Source organism: Acanthopagrus latus, chromosome 8 (genome assembly GCF_904848185.1).
Source record: "Acanthopagrus latus isolate v.2019 chromosome 8, fAcaLat1.1, whole genome shotgun sequence".
Taxonomy (NCBI): domain Eukaryota; kingdom Metazoa; phylum Chordata; class Actinopteri; order Spariformes; family Sparidae; genus Acanthopagrus; species Acanthopagrus latus.
In genome coordinates, this window is record NC_051046.1 from 27,331,830 (window position 1) to 27,351,539 (window position 19,710).

At 41.2% G+C, this 19,710-nt stretch overlaps 1 protein-coding gene across 1 annotated transcript in view; it reads left to right on the forward strand.

Moving 5' to 3' along the window:
- znrf1 (zinc and ring finger 1) overlaps positions 1-19,710 on the forward strand; it is a 60,052-nt gene that overhangs the window by 22,758 nt on the left and 17,584 nt on the right. Inside the window, exon 2 of the mRNA XM_037108336.1 lies at positions 19,225-19,320. Within this exon, the coding sequence (XP_036964231.1) occupies positions 19,225-19,320 (96 nt within the window). The remainder of the gene's footprint in view (positions 1-19,224; positions 19,321-19,710) is intronic.

A 19,710-nucleotide genomic window follows, 5' to 3' on the forward strand; every position in this document is an offset into this window, starting at 1 on the left:
TTAAAGTACCCATCTCTAACAGTGCTATAACATCTGTTACTGGAGTCATTCCTAAAGTGGTACCCAGGGACCTCTGTGGGTCCGTGAGGCCCCTCAGGAGGGACCTCTGCCAAATAAGGGACAGTTTAATTTGAATAATTAGATATAAACAAGCTACAGACCTAACCTGGCTAATGCTTTTCATCTGTTCTGAATCTGAATAAGCAAGAAGACCATTACTATAGTCAACAAGTTGACTGATTAACAAATATATTGCACAACGACATAAAAGAGGAGTTACATGGGGAAAATGTACATATTTGTCTGAGTTGAGTGACGTACAAACTTAAGCAACTGTCTGTTTGTTTAATGGTAGGTGGTATATAATTGTGTGTGTGTGTGTGTGTGTTTGTGTTTGTGTGTGTGTGTGTGTGTGTGTGTGTGTGTGTGTGTGTGTGTGTGTGTGTGTATAAAAAGAAAGTCTGAGTGGAAATTCTAAAAAATATCCAGATATCACAGAAAAGCTGTCAAGCTCTGATCAGGTGTTGGCAAAATGAGTCTAATGGCAATAGACTAGCTAGGAAAGTAGCAGCTAACTTAAAATTTGATCTGTGTAGATAATGAGACTGTAACATTCATCAAATTAAACCTTCCTTTAAAATAGCATTGCAATTTTGAGTCAAGGCATCATTTTGTTATTATGATCTAAATACCTATTATACTTGGATTTGGTGGAAATTATGGGCTGAGCCAGCAGTTTAAACAGGCTGTTACTATAAAAAGGTACGCTTAGTGTTTCATCATTTCTTTAATGACTGATAAACTGATTGTTAACTATAATAGTTTAAAGGAATAGTTTGTAATCTTGGCTCTTATCAAGTGTGCAATGACATGACATCTGTCTGTTAACTAAAAGGAAGAAAAAACTGATAAGAGGGAAATGGCTAGCTTTGCTTTGTCCAAAAGTGAGAACATTTTCACAAATGAACGACTGATGTTTTCTTTGTTGAATCTGTTGACAAACCAGGACGCCAGGGAGTTGTCTGCCGGGCGGTTTCCTGCCTCTGAGCAGGGATTCCCTAGACTCGTGTCACTTTGATGACCTTGAGTGCTTTGAGCAGCACTGGATACAGCTTCTAATGATGGCACGCCTGGGTATCCTATGAAACATGGAAGTTGCTCGCAGTGATGTGTACTCCAGGCCACCGTGAAGTCACCATTAGGCGTGGTTACAGGTGTGACCAAGGTGCAGAAGACCAACAACATTAACCAAAGAGCGGGCGGTGAAGTACTGATTTACTGTCTAACGCTGAACAAGTCCACACACTGTTCTTTTCTCTCTCTACCATTTCCTCTAACTTTCTTCTTCGTGTTTCTTATTTCGCTCCTCCCTCTTTCTGTCCTCCTGCTTCCCCTTCTTCTCTCGCCACACAGTCTCTCTCTCCATCTCTCACCGTCTCCTCCAACGCTCCCTCCGAGTTCAGTCCCACGATTCAGCCTCACTCCCTTCTTATTTGGTCTTAGTATTGTTGCTTTTTTTTCCCCTTTCTGTTGCTCCCGTACACAATCTCTTTTTCATCGCTTCCCCCCTTCAACTCTCTGTCTCGCCTTTCCTCTTTTTCCGCTTCTTTGGTGTCCCCTCCATTTCTCTCCCTCTGTCCTCTTCTCCTCCTCCTCACTTCTGCACCATAAAGTAGACGGCTGGATGATTCATCTCTCCCTCTGCCCCCGGACTGTTGTGATCCTTATTTTACTGCACAGTTAAAGCGGACTCCCCCCCTTCCTCCTCCGACGTCTGTCTGTCCTCTGCAGCTATTGACACTTAACAACCAAAGCGTCTACTGTTAATACAGATAACAGCCTGGACTTGAAACAATAACCGAGCCTTCATCTGCTCAGTAATTATTGTTCTGCAGATATTTTATGTGAGGTTTGAATACAGGCAGGATTTTATAGTGCTATTGATTCGATGTGGGTGGGTGTTTGTGCAGACATTACGTTCCCAGGCCCTGGTTTGATTTAGCCTGGCTCCTCTCGATGAATGTGGCTATCTGAGGTCCAGCCTTCCTCATCTGGACATTATTCATCATTATGAGACAGGCTGATCCATGTTTTAATCATAGTCTTCTGCATCTGCTGCAGTATTGCGACGTCCCGCAGTGGTCCATCGCTTACGAGCGTCCCACTGAAGACCGGTTGAGGTGTTTTTCCATAACACTGATTATATGGACTCAATCAGCGAGAGACTTAATGAAACGAGTCAGCGTTTGCTCACTGATATCATTTCACCTCATATAAAAATACCTCTGTGCCACAGCATGTTGATGAGAGTCCAGGCTACACTTGAACCACACTTGCTCTTCTTCTGTAAGACTTCCAGGTTTGGGCGAAGAAGTGTGGGATACAGAATGAAAAAGAATGTCTTTATATATATATATATATATATCACATAGCATATTATGCAGTTGGTTAATGTGTTTAATTTGCATTTGATTAATTAGGGGAGCACCGTACACAGAAGTCACGTTGGGGTTTTGGCTTTCGGGGTCACGGTTCCGTACTGTGAGTTCTGTACAGCCGGAAAAAAATCCCCCAAAAATATGAGGATAGGTTTCTTTTCATTTATCTAAACAGACAGTTGTGTAAATTACTGTTTGTTCCACCTTGAGTCCACCGAGGTAGTTAATCCTAATCCAGTCCACCGCTCGCTGCCCGACAAATTCCCACACAGCCGATCTGAGTGACGCGGGTGGGTCCTCTGCTCCTGCCATTTCAATCTTGAATTCAATAGGTCATATTCACATGGTGGCCATTTTCCTCTGATGTCACAGTCAGGATGGGAAGCTCAGATTCTGGGATAATGTTATGCTGTCGTGTTCTGGGTTACTGATCAGTAAGAAGGTGATGAAATGATAACAATTCGTCAGATTCCCAACACTTATAAGCCTCCCGGAACACAGCCGTATGGCATTTGAGCTTCCCACCCTGAGCGAAAATGGCTGCCATGTGAATATGGTGTAGAGAACTGGCTTTAGTGCATAATTAGTCACAGAGTCCTCTTCATCAGCTTGTATTTGTGTTTCTATTCCATTTTTGGTGTTGAATGTCAACTGAGAACAGCTTTTAGGCACATTATTGCCACCTACTGGACTGGAGTGTGGATCAGAACAAGCACACGTGGTCCAAGTAGCTTAGATGGCAGAGCGTGCTGCCCATGTACAGAGGCTGTGTCCTCCACACAGTGGCCAGGGTTTGATTCTTAATTTTGGCCCTTTGCTGCATGTCGTGCCTCCTCTAACTCGTCCTTGTTTCCTGTCACACTTCAAGTTCTCCTATCTAATAAAGCCATGAAGAATAATTTAAAAGAGAACAAATACACACTTACACGCTGACAAATGCTTTCACCATAGTGTGACCGATTCAGACGTATTCGTATTCGTATAACTGACTGTGATGGCTGAGGATGAATATATGTACCCTATACACCCCCACTATTAATTGATTAATTGAATTTTTTCATTGCAAACTTACTCTTTATTCTCATCTTAAACCACAACATTAATACAAGAGCAAATACAGCATGCAGAAACTTTAATACACTTTAAATATTTTAAAAAACATCACATTTTATCCCAGGAGCACCATCTTTTCCTGTTGGACTTTTCACTATTTATGATGACATTTAATAGGTTAGTGAAAACACTGAGCTCCAGTGATCAGAGGGAAAGCCTCTAAAACACAAAACCCAGGGAACGAAATGTTCACCTAAAACGACACCAGTCGCTGCTTACACTGCTTAATATCGATTCTATACAGCAACAGTTGAAGGCAAGCTTTGCGAGTGTATCATCGTTTTTATCAACTCAGCGGTTCTGTTATTCAGATTACAACAGTTGGTCAGCAAGAGGAACTTGTTAAGAGAGACTGTCACACTCGACTGCCGCAAGTGTGAAACTGTCAAAGCAGGGCTTTGCGAAGTGAGGGGGAACATGCCGGTCCTCAGTGGGAACGAGCACTTGGCGCTACATGACCATCCACCACAAATCGTCTCAAGGACGTTTTTTTTCCACCACCCTGGTAAATAACCAAAACACCTTTTAAAAGAGTTGCGCTGCCCATCAGCAGATTATTGGCGCCAGCACTGCTCAGTGGTAACTGCCACTAGCATTATCCAAAGAAAGAACACTTGACCTTTAGGTAATTAAAAGTTGCTAAGTAAGGCGCGAGGTACAATGAGCCAGCGACTACTGCAGGACGAGCCCTCCCAGGGTGATACAAGGCAGCTGAAGGGATTTTATTACATGTAGTTGTAGTAACCTATACACTTCCACCCCAAAAAAGCATCAAAGCTTAACACAGCTAAAGAGTAATCTCTTTCCTGTCAATTACTCAGTGTCGAATTATAAGTATTTAATAGTATTTTAACTGGGCTACATACACATCCTTTTGAAACAGGGAATCTGAAAAGAAAAACATGTATTTCTAGCAGATACCATGCAATCGATTTAACATAGAGCGTCACGAATGCAGCCTTAAATGAATTAAAACATAATCTGCTCACAACTTCTTAAATTCCAGTTCAGTTTCAGCATTTTAGGTAACCGCTAGCATATAGCCACGTATAATAGCAACACTCAGGACGAAGCAGGACGAATTTCAACAAAGAGAGGTGTGTTTTTGTGTTGTCAGATAAGGTAACAAGGAAGCTAGCACCGGGAGACAGCAGAGGACGAGCTAACCGACGGCACCTCATCTTCTCAAAGTCAAACAGCATCAAACATTTCTCTCAGTCAGTGGCATATTTAATAGATGACGAAGCAAAATGCGAAAAACGCATTTTAAAATGCAGCTTTCACAGCGTCTCAGTCTCCCCCGAAGAATGCCGACTCCGCCGTCTTCTTTTCCCGAAGCGCCTTCCATCAGCAGCGTTAGCATGAAGTGCTACGTGGTTTCTCTTGAGGTCTGAAGTGGCTCGGCAGTAAAGCGTTCACCGCGGTCTAACCCACTGAAGTTAATTCTACCACAGTGTTATTGTCTGTTAAGTGTGCATTAGCAGTTGAATGACTTGTTATGTTTTCTGCACGCTGACCTTATTACCCTCGGTGATAATAGTGGAGAAAGACACCATTAGCTGTGAGTGTAGCCGTGCTGCAGTGGAGAGATAAAGCCGTATTCTGCTGAATTTAAACTATGAATAAGGCAAATGTCTTCGGCGTCTAAGTACCGAGTAGCTGTTTTGTGTGTTCTGGCCCTCCCTCCTCATTACAGCACTGTTTGTACTTCTGAGGCTTTTGGTGACAAACAAATAATCAATTTGTGCTTGAGGGTTTTCTCTTCTTATTTTTTTTTTTTTTTTTACTTCAGATCAGTTAGAGTTACAGATACGACCCTGCAGTCACAAACATTAGGCTGTAATTTAGCCAGACTGTTCAGTGTTTTTAAAGTGGAACATACAGCCTGACAACTTTTTTAACATATATACTCAGCAAAATAACTTGTTTATTATGAAAATGTGTGTCCCTCTTATTGATAGACAGTTATTGAGAGCCATAGGCAGTTGTTTTGACTAGTTAAATGGCCTATGTGCTGTATGTAGGCTAGGCTAGGCTTGAATTTGAATTTGAGCGTTAGCGTTGGAACTGGAGCAAGGTGCTGTTACACTACAGTGAACACCAGAAATGTGACTTTGAGATATTTCGTGACTAGCTTGTTCCTGTAGGTAGTGAGGACACAATGTGTAGGTTAAATAAGAGAAGGAGTCGGCGTAGAGACCTTGGAAGGCGTTCTTTCATTCTCTCTTGTCTAAATGAACACGTCCCAGGCAAAGGTTTTTTTATCATGAAGATTAAATTGATTGAATCCTCTCATCTGACTTTGTGTTTGATAGCAGACACAAACCGGAAGACCGAACCTTTAAAAAGCAAATACAGTTGCTCATCCTGCTGCAGGAGCTACAGGCACAAAATGTACCAATCTGTGCAAACATTTCATACCCAGTGTAGCGGCGCTGTTTATCTGTAGCTCCGCTTCCTGCTGACAGACACTTCATTGGGCTTCCAAGGCACAAGTGTCTTTGTTAGTCCTGAGGTCTTCATCAGTGGACAGAGCTTATTTGGGATCTGCATCAGGGTCTCAGGCTGGGCCGGGCTGCCAAGGGTTGATGAAATATGCATTGGCCAGAGATTGAGTTGAGTGACCTCGTCTGAGAAGTGTGTGTTCGTGGGTGCGTGTGTTGTCTGTGCAGGGGTTGACAGGAATAAGTCTCCATGGGACCATTTAATAGCGCCGCAGCTCAGAGTGTGTGACGGCTCTATCTATTCAGCCTCTCTCGCTGTTGTTATTGCATAGTCATGCAAGGTGTGCGTGGGTGTGCGCGCGCACGTGCGCGCGTGTGAGTGTGTGCACATTGCCTGTGTGTTTCTCAGGGTTTTCCTGCCAAATACAGGTAGATCGGAGACCAGATTGCCTGTAAGTGTGACTGGGAGCTCCTGTGCAGTGTCTCCCTTCCATCTCCCTACATGGGATTATATGTGGGAAGGGATATTTTGAGGACATAAAAAGATTGCGCAAGCACGTTAATTAGATTTTAAAGAGAAATTGACCCTCGAGGAATGATTTCATTTGAGCAGACATTTCCTTCATGACTGTATATGCATGTGTTCTATAATCCACATGAACAAATAGTGATAACCTAACCAAGATAGTGTGTTTTGGTGGAGGCATTTGCCTGGGAGAGTTTAACACAGTAAAAGAATTGGGCTAATGCCACACTTCCGACTGTAGTCAAGGTTTTTAATAACAACTTCGAAGCAGCTACGAGGAATGCGCTAGATTTATTCTCAAAGTCAAATGGAGTCAAACATTCCTTTCAAAGCCTACAAAGACATCATATTTAATGTATAGCCCTTTCTATTAGGCATGACAGTGTTGGAAACAATGACAAACTATAAATACTTTATCGCAGTTTGAATGATTAATCTTACCTAACGACTACAATGCTCTGTTTGCAGTATTAGCATGCAGAGCTACTATCAAGCAGCACGCTGAAGTCTGGCTGAGCCCTGACTCACCACAACGGTTGTTCCTCAGGCATGTTCGGCCATCAGTGAGAGTCTGTGGCCCTTGTCTGTTTCTTTCTGGTGTGCCCCGCACTGTTGGCTCTAGTCGGCCAGTGATGGGTGCAGCTTTTGCATCAGTGTTGAGAGAATACATTCCGATCGGCTGTTCAGCTAAGAAAATCAGTGCGCAAGAAGAAGAACAAAAAAATTAAGGGGAGAGCTCCTTGAGTGCGGGTTGCTGCTTTTTTTTTTTCATTTCAGGATTCTTTTGCCTCCAGGTTTACTTCTCAGTTATACATGCAGTGGGTTTTTTGGCCCTGCACTGTGAGGTCCCACTTGGCTTCTGGACTTTACAACGTGACGGCATCACACATTTTTAAATCATTTTTTTGTCGGCGGAAGGAAAGTTGTACATACTGTATATAAAACCTCCATGAAATCAAAAGTGAACAATAGAAAGAGCCCTAGTCGACGTTGTACCTTCATGGTGCAGGACGTAGGAGCTGGCACGCAGTCAGCTGTGGTCTTTGCGGTGTGTTTAAGTGCAGCTCTTTGGCAGAGACACAGGTGGCGTGATGCGATGCAAACTGTCAGGTCGGTTTGGTGTGTCTGGGCCCTGAGCTGATGCTACCACACTGTTACTGTCTATTAATGACACAGTAAAATACACATACACTTTAGCTGGGTAGCTAACAAATCAAAGCTTAGTTGGAGGTGTGTTTTGGGATTTCAGCTGTCAAACACTATATTTGCAAAAATGTGGTTCAAGTACATGCAAGAAACCTCAAAATGTGACTATGCACAGTCAGAGACACACATATACTCTAATGTATGATGTTGTACATCTCATGGATTCTGGGACCCTGAACAGGGTGAAGCATGAAAAAGATCAATACTTGATCGAATGATTGTAAGTACTATGTATACAGGCATAGTCATTGGAAACATTCTCCTTTATGGGCTTACATTACATTTTCCACTCACAGTGATGTGTACTGAACAGGTCTCTCTTTGGCCCAACAATCCTCAGAACTTATGTGCATTCACTGTATATTGCATTATATAACAATCATTTGCATTTGTTTATTATCAGAGCCCCTCTGTCCCGCCCTCTTGTGAGGCTGCTCTGTTCAGTGGAGGGCAAAATGCTTGTGTTGGAAAACAGCATCGATGCCTGTTATTATTCTCTCCGTTTCAGTTAACTCTCTCTGCTGTGAAATGAATAGAAGTATATTTAAGGGCGCCGCTGGGGTGGGTATCGTTCCTTTTCTCAGTCAGCATTACAGTATTTGGCCATTTTGCTTCAGAAACATGTCATCAGGATTGTGATTGGAATTATGATATGAGGATGAATCACTGTTAATTACAAGTGCATCAGTGTGGTCTTAATTACTTGAGCTGTAATTAGCTGTTTCTGTTGTTGTAATTAGTAGCCGATTTTAAATAGATACTCTGTGGTTAATATCTAAGTTTCAGAGTATTTCTCCACTCTTTTGTAGAGATTGAAGGAAGCAGGTTTCGCCCTCTTGATATACACCGAAGCTTAGCTCCAGAAGTTTTCAAGCATCCATCTGCAATCGATTCAGTCCAAGAGCAAAGATGTATGACAACGTTCCGCCAAAATAAATCTTACATGTCATCTTCCTCAAGCACTGTGATGTGTGCTCGTGTCATTCATCGACAGTTAACTCTTGGAACCAGTGTTGCGTTAAATGAAGGCAGACACTAATGAGGCTGCCGCAAATATGTCTTCAGATTCTCGTGTGTTGGTAAAAGTTAATATCATGCTCATCATCTCCTGGGTGGTGTTCCAGTCTAGTTTTCACACCTCGTGCATATTACATTTGTTTTGCTGCAGTGAATAAAAAGTCATCTGTAGTTAACCATGACCAATCAGGCATGGCTGCTGATCAGCATGAGGTGATTCTCCAGACAGAAACCATTATTTAGTAAGACGCTGTCATCCCAGCGATGAGCCAGCCACGGGAAAATCGGAAGCGAAAGCCTAACAACCGATTTTGCATTTGAGTCATTATCCAGCTTTGATCCCAACCGCTGGCTGAATGTTAATTATTGTATCAGAACATTGTGCTGTTTTTCTCTGCAACTTTGATTCACTGATGTTTCTCATCGCTAAAACATCACAGAGGGCTGACCAAAACAAGATAACACAAAATTCGGCTTAGCTCTCGTTTGTGCTCACAATGCACAAACGGGAAATGTATGCAGCACCTGCAGCCGCTATAAAAGACACATGGAAATGAATGAGCAGGGGGGGTTTAATTACTGCATTTTAAATTAGAGTTGTTACTATTTGTGAATGAATTCATCATCTAAATGCAGGACTAGTAATAATGGGGTGACCTTTTTTTTTCTGAACATCTGGAGTATCAGCAAACCTATTCATAAATCCATGACAGTTTTTGTGGTAATGGATTTATGAACTAGCTAAAAGGTTTTAATTTCTTACTAACTACTGATTGCCTGCATCGAGGAGATTACCTTTTCAGAGTCCATGGGCTGGTTGGTTTACATTTATCTTTTAGGGCATTTAACAGATGCTGTTGTCCAAAGCGACTTACACTAATACATACATTCATACAGTGATGGCGGTGGCTGGCAAGGTGCCGACCTGCACATCAGGAGCAGTTTGGGGTTCAGTATCTTGCTCAAGGACACTTTGACATGCAATTAGGTGAATCGAACCAGCGATCTTCCGATAACAAGACGCTGGCTCTACCTCTGAGCCACAGCAGCCTTGGAGTTCTGTAGCACTTTTCCAGTCTACTGACCACTCAAAGCACTTAACAGCACTCGTGAGATTCACCCATTCACACACTGATGGCATCAGGAGTAATTTTGTGTTCACTAACTTGCTCAAGGACACTTTGACATTCAGCTAGGGGGAGCCGGGATTTGAACCAACCTTCCAATTGTGTCTGTTTGTTTAATGTGATCTAAATCTCACCTTTTTACATTATAAAACGCTGCATTGTATCAAGCGTGTGGTCAGATGTGTTGACCATATTCCATTTTAGTGATTTGACTCTTCAATCTAAATGGCTCCCAGCAAGCTGACATTACTTTTGTGAGGTTGGTTTCAGTTAGCCGTGCAACAGTTACAAGTAATCTTTGCACGAGGATTAGTTTGCGTGGTGCGACCCAATGTGTGACCAACAGCTAACAGTGCATTCTAATCAGTTCAGCTGTGTACACAGGCCGTGCGACACGCTGTGGAGACTAATATCATTTCTTATCGTGTGGAGATGTGAGTTGACAGTGAAACACACAGCTGACAATACTGAATCCTCCATAGATCTTTCATTGCCTGCAGGCGAGAGCCGTCATCGGCATTATGCAGAAATGAAAGGCAGTCTCTCTTCTGTAGCAGCAGAGGCACATGGTCTCACTCAGAGTATTTAACCTTTTAAAATATGGACATAACATCTCATTGTCTCAGGACTCATTGTCCTGCTTCTATCTGACAGCTGCGCTTACTCCTCAAATTTCCCACATATCTAGTTGTGAGGTGAAGATACATTATTCATTTTCTGAGATCATTCTTAGGGAGGGTCCCTGCTCTCCGAGATAAACTCCATTACAGTTATTATTATTTCAGTATAAAAGCATATCACGTTGTGATATTATAACATTAGCAACACGTTCTCGCTGCCCACTTGTTGAATACAGCAGCTTGGTCAGTGGCCTCAAGCTATGATATGATTCAGCAAGCGGATTTTCAGGTAAAAGCTCAGTGATAAACTATTCACTTTGTTGACACACTTTGACTGCTGGACTGCTGCTGACGTGGAACGGTGGCAGTTTGTTTAGGTCTCAGCACCAAACTGACTTAGTTAGGTTTAGGGAAAGATCACGCTTACGGTTAAAATAAGTAAGCTCAGTCGCGTTATGTAAGTTGATGATGTATGTAATCAATCTTTACACCCACAGGACACGAACCCTGGTCTCTGGGGGGGTTGGGGGGGAGGGGGATGTTCTGTGCATGACTCAGCAGTGAGGCCACTGCAGCTCCGCTAACATGCTGCACATGTTTCACCACGCATGTCGTAAGTTTAAACTCCCGCTGGAATTTTGTAGAACACAAAAGTGGCACATTCACCGCGGCTGCTTTGAAGAAATGCTGATCAGCTCAAAAACAGAATCACAGGGGGATAATATCAGAGATGCAGGCTGCTTTTTTTTTTTTTTTTTTGCTGCATAAAATGTTGGCTTGGGCATTTTGTAGTTGGTTTTTCCGAGTTTCTGCACACACAGGATATGTCAGGGCAGGCCATACACACAGAATAACATAATGATTATGGAGGCAAACTTTACACCTACAGAAAAAGGAAAATGGCAGTAACACAAAGAAGATGCTGGAGATAATGAGGACGGAGGGGAAGAAAACAGTGGGGACATTAATGGTCAGAGTAGAAACGAAAGAGAAAGGTAAACAGCTAAAAAACAGTGGCTGTGAAACAAAAAGCTACATTTTTGAACCCCTCACTGCTGCAGAGGCTGACGATGTTCTCAGAGTTACAGCCTCGAATAGCTGCTAACTCTGAGTCCATCGGTCTTCTCATGATGGTCTAATTTTAGCTGCTTCTGCAGATGCTTCTGGGGGGAAATTACTCCCTCCGTAACATGTTGTAAAACTGGTCAGGAACTAAAGCAACAGTTTTCAGCTCTGCTCCTCTGTGTTTTGGGCCGGGAGACAAACCTGCTGAATGTGTTTATATTGATTGCACTTTCTGGCTTTGTTGGCGGTTGGATGGACCCACACGTGTGCAGTTGTGACTGACTATTTGTTTGGGTACCTGGAGCAGTTATACAAGATGTTACTGCCCACCAACAGGCTCAAATTGCCCATTGAGCGTCTTGGACAAAATGCACATGGTACTACTGGGATATATAACAGTTTATAGCAGCCCGATTGTATTGTATTTCTTTGTGACACATATAAGGTTTGAACATTTTGATCATAACTTGCATTTCTCCTCGTCCCCTCCATGCTCATATACAATCTTGATGATAGTGTGGATATTGGCAGCAGTTAGTAAGTAGTACATATAGAACTTCCCTGACTGATACAGTGCTATAAAGTCATGAATAAGATAATATTAGTATGTGTCAAGTGTTTAAAGCATTTTATAAAATGTTGATCTTGGATGTAGATATTAGGGTGTAAATCCCAAGTTTCATCACAATATGATACTATATAAATTCTTTGGACAACGTAACGATATTTGCTGATATCGCACACCTATTTAGCACACTCAATTCCATTCATATGAACTCACAAAAAGAAGAATTTTTATTACTGAACTCTTCAGTGGAAGTATTATTTTATCAGATTCCAGACATTTAAATGGAAAACAGTCTATTCTTTTTAAGAAAAAGAAGAAGGAATATAGACCTAGCACTGTTAGAAAGGATATGCCTGTAGACAGAAACAGTGACACAGATGTGAATTTCAAAATAAAGGCATATCTTAGCAATAGCGGCAATATGAATACAATCTTTTCACTTGGCATTGATCTATTCGATCATTAATCATTGAATTAATTTAGCAATTTAGATCGATGTATCATTTCATCCCTAGTAGACATGTGGATCTATGCAGTTTTTTCATGGTAAACAAAATGCTCTTTTGACATTATGTAAAAAAATCCAACCTTAAAATGTTTTTAAAAAATTGGTATGTTCTTTTGAGTCGTGATCAAAAAAGATTTTTCTTGCTTTTTTCATGCTCTCTAAAATTAGTTCCCCCCTCCTCAATTTCAGCTGCTGCATTTTGTATAAGCACACTGATTTGACTTAGTTTTCTTCTCAGGTTTTCCCATATCTGTATCATCACACTGTGCTGTCATTGCAGTCATATACTACATATAATATTACTAACGTACTATTTACATATATATGTCATATTTTACACAATAAACTAAAACTAGTAACAGAACTCAACTTGCTCTCTCAAGTTTTTACGTTACTGTAATCATCAATGTGCATCAAATTCTGTGTAACTTCTAAAATTTCCATATTGGTAGGTAGGTGGAACTAAAAGCTATCCACAAGAAAAGTTACTTGCACAGTCAGGGGAGAGCAGTGATTGGCTCTTATGTATGTGTGGTGGGTTAGTACTCTATCTTGCAGTGTGTACTTGAAATAATGGTGTGTACACAGCTACTGTCCAGCTCGACCCACATTTAATGCTGACGAGAAACACCGAAAAATATTTCTTCACAGCCAGCTCCTGTCACAGTTCAATACAGCAACACTGAAATAAAACATGAAACATGAAAACATGAAATGAAGTGAATTCATCTTGCTGCTTGAACAGTCACAGAACGAGGATTAGCCACAAAGACATTAAGCTAACAAAGTTATCAACAACATCAAGCTAACAGTTACCAACATGTACAGCAAATTGCTCTACATACATTTCAATCATCCAACATCATCACAAACACTAGTTGTTGTTGTCGGGAATCTTATCTCTACACGTACAGCTAATAAAACACACTTTTGTCTGTAAAATCAATATTATATTTGGCTCTGTACAACACAACCTACCACAGGGTCCGCTAACAGCAGACTGTTGACTAATTAGGGAGTGCACCTGTGAAGTCTGCAAGGGCCTGTCCCAGTGTGGCGTTAAAATACTGTAGTAAATCTCAGTGGCAGGATACAAAATAATAGAAACCGTAATGGAGAGAGCAAGGTAGTAATTGCGAGTGGGATCATTGACTATACTCACTTTTATTAACTATACTAAACTTTCACATGGCGCACAAGCAGTGATAATTACTGCAGTCACCCAAAGATCTGCAACTAACACGAAACACAAATATAGGTTGTAATAAGCTGCTTTCTCACTTAACAGCGTTTCTGATGAGGGCATTTTGTTTGTCGAGATATCCGTGCTGTTCTTTGACAGTTCATAATATTTAAAACTACATGCAGAACTGTATTAGATGTTTCCTTCAATGACAAAACACAGCACAAAGAAACATAAATCAAACTGTCCTTTTCTCCCCATGTATCATGCTAGAGATGCAAAAACAGAATTCTGGATACTTCTGAAATTCACGTTAAAATCTGTTTCCTCGGCAGCAGTCAGTATGAAAACGACGGGCCGACACTGTGCATAATGCGTCCCCCCGGCTGCTGATGATAAAAGTGCTGTGCGCAGTTTTCTGACATCACCTGACAGTCAAGAAAAATAGTTGAGAGAAATGTGCCTTTATGTCTGACATAAAACAAATTCTGTACAGTTCAGGGTTACTGGCACAAGTTGCTCGAATACACACACATGCTTGTGCACACACGCGTACACACTCTCACATAGGCACCACGATAATTAATTTAGGATCCAGTCCTATGATTTATTTTTGTCCCTCACTGACCTTATGCGCTCCTTGAATATGAAAAGTCCTCCAGGATTTGTGGTGCTTGGCTGAGTCAAAGGCAAACACACACACACACACACACACACACACACACACACACACACACACACACACACACACACACACACACACACACACACACACACACACACACACACACGCCAAACACACACACACCTCCTGGAGTCCTGCTGGACCATGTATCATAACCCTTCATTTCTCCTCAAATGCCTGCGCCTCTCACCTTCCTTCTGCACTTCTTTTTCACTCATTTCCTCCATCTCTCTCTCTCTGCTCGTCCCTATGGAGCATCTGAAAATAGCAGCCAAGGGAAAAGTGGGTCAGCTGCCATGAGGAGGGGGGGGGGAGATCTGTGTATAGTGAATTTATCTGTGTGTAACCTAACAAATTGTCAAACTACTGTACCTCTATATCTAAGATTATGAGGCTTTTAATAAGGTGATGTGCAACATTTCAAAGATAACTCGCTGATAGTGTTTACTGAGGTCTTACTGAAGCCCTGTAGGCAGTATGTGACCACTGCAGGTTTGCAGCTCTTTATTTTCCTTCTTCTGTTTAATTCACTTTTCTCATGTAAATAGAAGTATAACACACCTATTAATATTTCAATCTGTTAGTTCACAAAATGAACATGAAGAAAGTAGGGAAAAATGTCACAAGTGAATTTGTCTAAGATTCAGTCATATCCACTTTGCAATGATGTTAAACAGAGATTCATCTCCTATCAGAGAAGCTGGAACCAGTTGGTCGTTAAAATGCTCTACATTACATTTCTGTCATTGACTAACTATTTTACTGTCTATCATTGCAATCATTTCCAAACTACTATTTTGTTAGTCTCAATAATTACAACTGTCTGTATTTTTTTTTGGTGATAAAAATAAACTTATTTAAAAAAATGTGCTACTTGTGTGGGTCTGATGCAAAATCCTCTCACTCAGTGTCTCGTCCACAACAGTATCTGATTGGTAACGCCTCTCAATTAATAGCCTGTCAATACTGAATAATGTCAAACTGAGAAGTGGTAACTAAATACATATAAAGTAGCTGTGAATGGAAATACTCTAGCAAAGTATGTGAAAATTGTCTTTCATTTTTATTGTGAATCAATATCGGTCCAAATCTATGTTTTCAGGCTCCTTGATTTCTGATCCTCTGTATCCATACCAGCCCTGTAAAAGCCCGATCAGTCGACCAGTTGTTAAAATTTCACTCTCTGTTCTCACTGAAGAATAGACCATGTTGAACACGTCTCTCCAAGCATTTTATCATCCCAATCTGTTTCATCTGTTTTTTTTCCCCTCACTGCAAAGTATTAATGTTACTACAGCAAGCTGTCTCCATTTGTTTACATTGTGAGAGAATTCACACAAGGTGCTGCATAGCCCCTCCATTAATGTATGAGTAAGTTCTCCTCAGACTGTTGAATGGATGGCATTCATGAAGCTTTTCTAGTCTACAGACGCTTGTCACATTCACCCATTCACTCACACATTCATACACTAATGGCAGAGACTGTTGTGCAAGGTAGCGACCTGCTAATCAGGAGTGCAAACAGTGCTTTCTACCCAAAGACATTTTGACATGCAGCCAGAGCCGCTGATAAAAAACACGCAGACAAAAGTGCATCATGGGAAGTGTAGGATCCAGTCCATTTTTTTCTTACTACAGGCTCAAAGTCATGATATCTCTGCCTCTGCCGCACAGATTGTTAATTTGTGTCTTCCATGTTGGTCAGTCATAGCATATTATCACTGCAGTACCCCTTTAGATTCAAGTACATTTCTTTATACAACAAATGTCAGAGACAAGACAAGGACAGGAAGTAAAAAAGAAAGGACAGAAAACCATCAAAACAAACTAATAGACCTACAGTTATAATACTGTCAGTGGCACCACCTACCTGAAAGCTGCAAAGTGTGCAAATTCCCACAGGGATGCAGCAGAACCCTCAAAGGACAAAAGTGTTCTCATAGAAAACCTCAAAGGAAAGCCCCCTGGCAGTGCTGCTGGTTATATATTTGTCAATCCCATTATACCACCACATGACTGGGCCACACACAAGGACTGTCTGATCACAGTAGATGTTGTAAACCCAACAAAACGGTGACTTTCATTTTTAATCTAATTGGGGAAACCCAAAAAAAGAGACTTGTCTGTGTATGGGGCATCAGTGTACTGAGGTTTCAAAACAGAATTTGCACACTGAAATTTGTACATTTTTGTACATTGTAGAGCTAATTGATAACATGATTTGCATAACGAATGCACAAGGAGTTTTAAGTAATCAGGGCACAAAAGCTGCTGAAGTACTTTTCAATCCGGACTTCTGATTAGAGCGAAGAATTGCTGCCGTTTTGACTGGAAGTGTCCTTTATCGTTGAGCAGTTGTGTCTGTGTTCAGTTTGTGCAAACTCGTCTCATGTGGCCTAGTGGTTGATCTAATTTTCTGTTATGTGTTAAACTAATACAGTTAGGGCTAATGGGTCCCATCTAAACCGCACAGGAGGGGGCAGCTGAGATGGCTCCCACATTAGAAAACATCCAAGAGAGGTAGTGTGTGAGAGGAAATGTGTGCCCTCCAGAACGACACACAAAGGAGTTTTCTGAACTGGTCGTCATCGACAGGACGGCATCTTTTGTCATCATTATTTTAAGACATGAAGAAGACTTTTGGTTAGGACAGGGAAAGATCATAGGTGTGGTTATTTCCTCTCTCTTTATTTAAGGTTGGGGGCCGTCGTCATCGACTGTTGGTTGGAAAATTCTTTGGGCAAATTTTTCTCTACTTGCTTCTCTGTGTTGACATGCGTTTTCCAAAATTTACTGAACACACCTGAAGGTTCTACCCAAGCTAGTATGACAATTCACCAGTTAGCTAAGTAGGGATCTTCTTCCTGGTAGTTGTGTGTACTCTGAGTCGACCAATATGTTTTTTTCAGGGCCAATAACTACTAGATTACTCATAACCAAGGAGAACTGATAATCGATATTTGAAACCGACATGCATTTACACTGAACATCTTAGCTTCAGAGTTGGGCATAACCAGTTTGTATAACAAAGTTTACTCAGGTAATGTTCTTAAGTACAACTTTGAGGTCCTTGAGTTTTTCCATTTTCTTCTACTTAATATTTCCACTCCACCAAATGGATTTGAAATCTTTAGTTACTAGTTACTTTGCAGCTTCCGGTTATTCAGTGTTGATAGACTATCACTTCTGATGACTAATCAGTCTGATCGTGTTGTGGGCGGGAAATTGAGTGAGACCATAGAGTGTAAGAAAGGATGCTGCGTCGGAGCCAAAGTATTGCATTTTCAAATTGATTTATTATCTCGGCAATCAAACAGAAAAAACACAGATACTAATCATCGGAAAGGATGCTGAATATCAGCCCTTAGTGATCAGCCAGGATGATAATCAGTCTATCCCTAGTATGTAGGACTGAAGGTGTTGTGTCCTGGCAACAAACCCACATGTGACTAACCAAATAGAGTATATCCTTCTGCTATGGCTCAGCAAACACAAAGACAGAATAATGGAAATGTCTGAAGCTGTTTTTAAAAATGTAGCACGTTCCAACAAATGACGCCTTTCGTGTTGGTCCTACAGGAAAGCTTACTTCAGTAACATTTTGAATGCCCAGTAGAACCGAAAACACTAGCTGTAAAATGCGCACAGATTTACAGACACATAAGACACATTAAAGAGCAAAGATTACCACTCATAAGTAGTTGACCGGACTTTGTTGTATTGCCTGTATTTATTCTGAAATCATTGAGCTGACCTATAGAGCGTTCTTCACGTAAAGGAACAGTTCACCCAAAAATAAAAATTCAGTCATTGCCTATTTACCCTCATCCTGATGTGTGAGTGGGTTTCACAGCAAACCAGCATTGCAGTAGTATCTTAAACATCTGAAGCAGATGGAATATGAATAGGCTCCATGAAGCCTCTGTTTTGTTTTGTTTTTTTTCTGAAGCCAGAATCGTCACTGTAGCTACTGAGCTAAAAGTGTTAAAGCTCACATTGTGATGCATGCACACTGAAAGAGTTCCTACCTGACACTGCATCATGTTTTTACCACTGGAAGCCACTCTAAAGGACGCTTCATCGTCAGGACACCCTAGATGTTTTTTGAACATGGGGCCAGCGCCTGACAACCCCCTACCTCCTCCCCCAACTGTCATCGAAATAGCTTTTACAGAGTAATTGAAAATGAGAAAAACAATTCAGTGCTTATCACCACATTTGAATATTTTTCTTAGGATTTTTGGGTTTTATCTACCAAATAGTTTTGAATTTTATCAATCGACGTGACTTTGTCGGAGACACGAGGTGGACTGTTTCAGTCCAGGCTGCTCTGTGCTTTATATCGGAGAATCCAACCCCCGTTTGTCAAGATTAGTCATTAGATGGGATCCAGGGACCCTGAAGAAAAACAGCAACACTTAAGTGGTCTGGTGATGGGTGATTTATCACCAGGGCTGCTAGACTTTAAATCATCACCTTAGAAGATAAATGGTTATCACTACTTAAATCTGAAACACATTTTTCATTCATCTCTTATGTAAAGACATCTTTTAAAAAAAGAAAAGGAAAATGACCTTCTCGGAATATGCTTTGTAATGGTGCTAAAGGCTGTCAGCTGGGTCAAAGATGGTATATGAATACAGACCACGATAACGATGACACTTGTTTATTTAAGAGGCAAACATTTGTACTTTCACTGATCGCTTCTCTTCTTTTCTTTCTAGGATTCAAGTGTCCTGTCTGCTCCAAGTCTGTGGCGTCCAATGAAATGGAAGTTCACTTCATCATGTGTCTCAGCAAGCCTCGCCTCTCCTATAATGGTATGGAAGGATTTTTAAAAAAATTTTTTACTAGTTACCTTTACGTTATATGTCAGGAGGCTGCTGTAGATCTGACAGGAAAAGCCAGGCTTGCTGCTGTGCTGGTAAAAAACAGTCCATTTTTTTTTTTCATATGGATTTTTCCATATTTATTGGTCTTCCCAATACTGTGCCAAGTTTGCAGTCACTGCTGCTGTGCTGATAAATATTCGTCACAAGGTGGGTGGGTCTTACAAGCTGACGCGTGTTGTTGAGCTGGTCCTTCCGAAGCATGATAAATATGAATGAGGGAAATGAAGAAAATCATAAAAATTCTTAGAATGAGTTTACACAACCTGACATATTCAGTCATGCACTCTTGAAAAAACAAACATAACTGAGCCTGCTGAC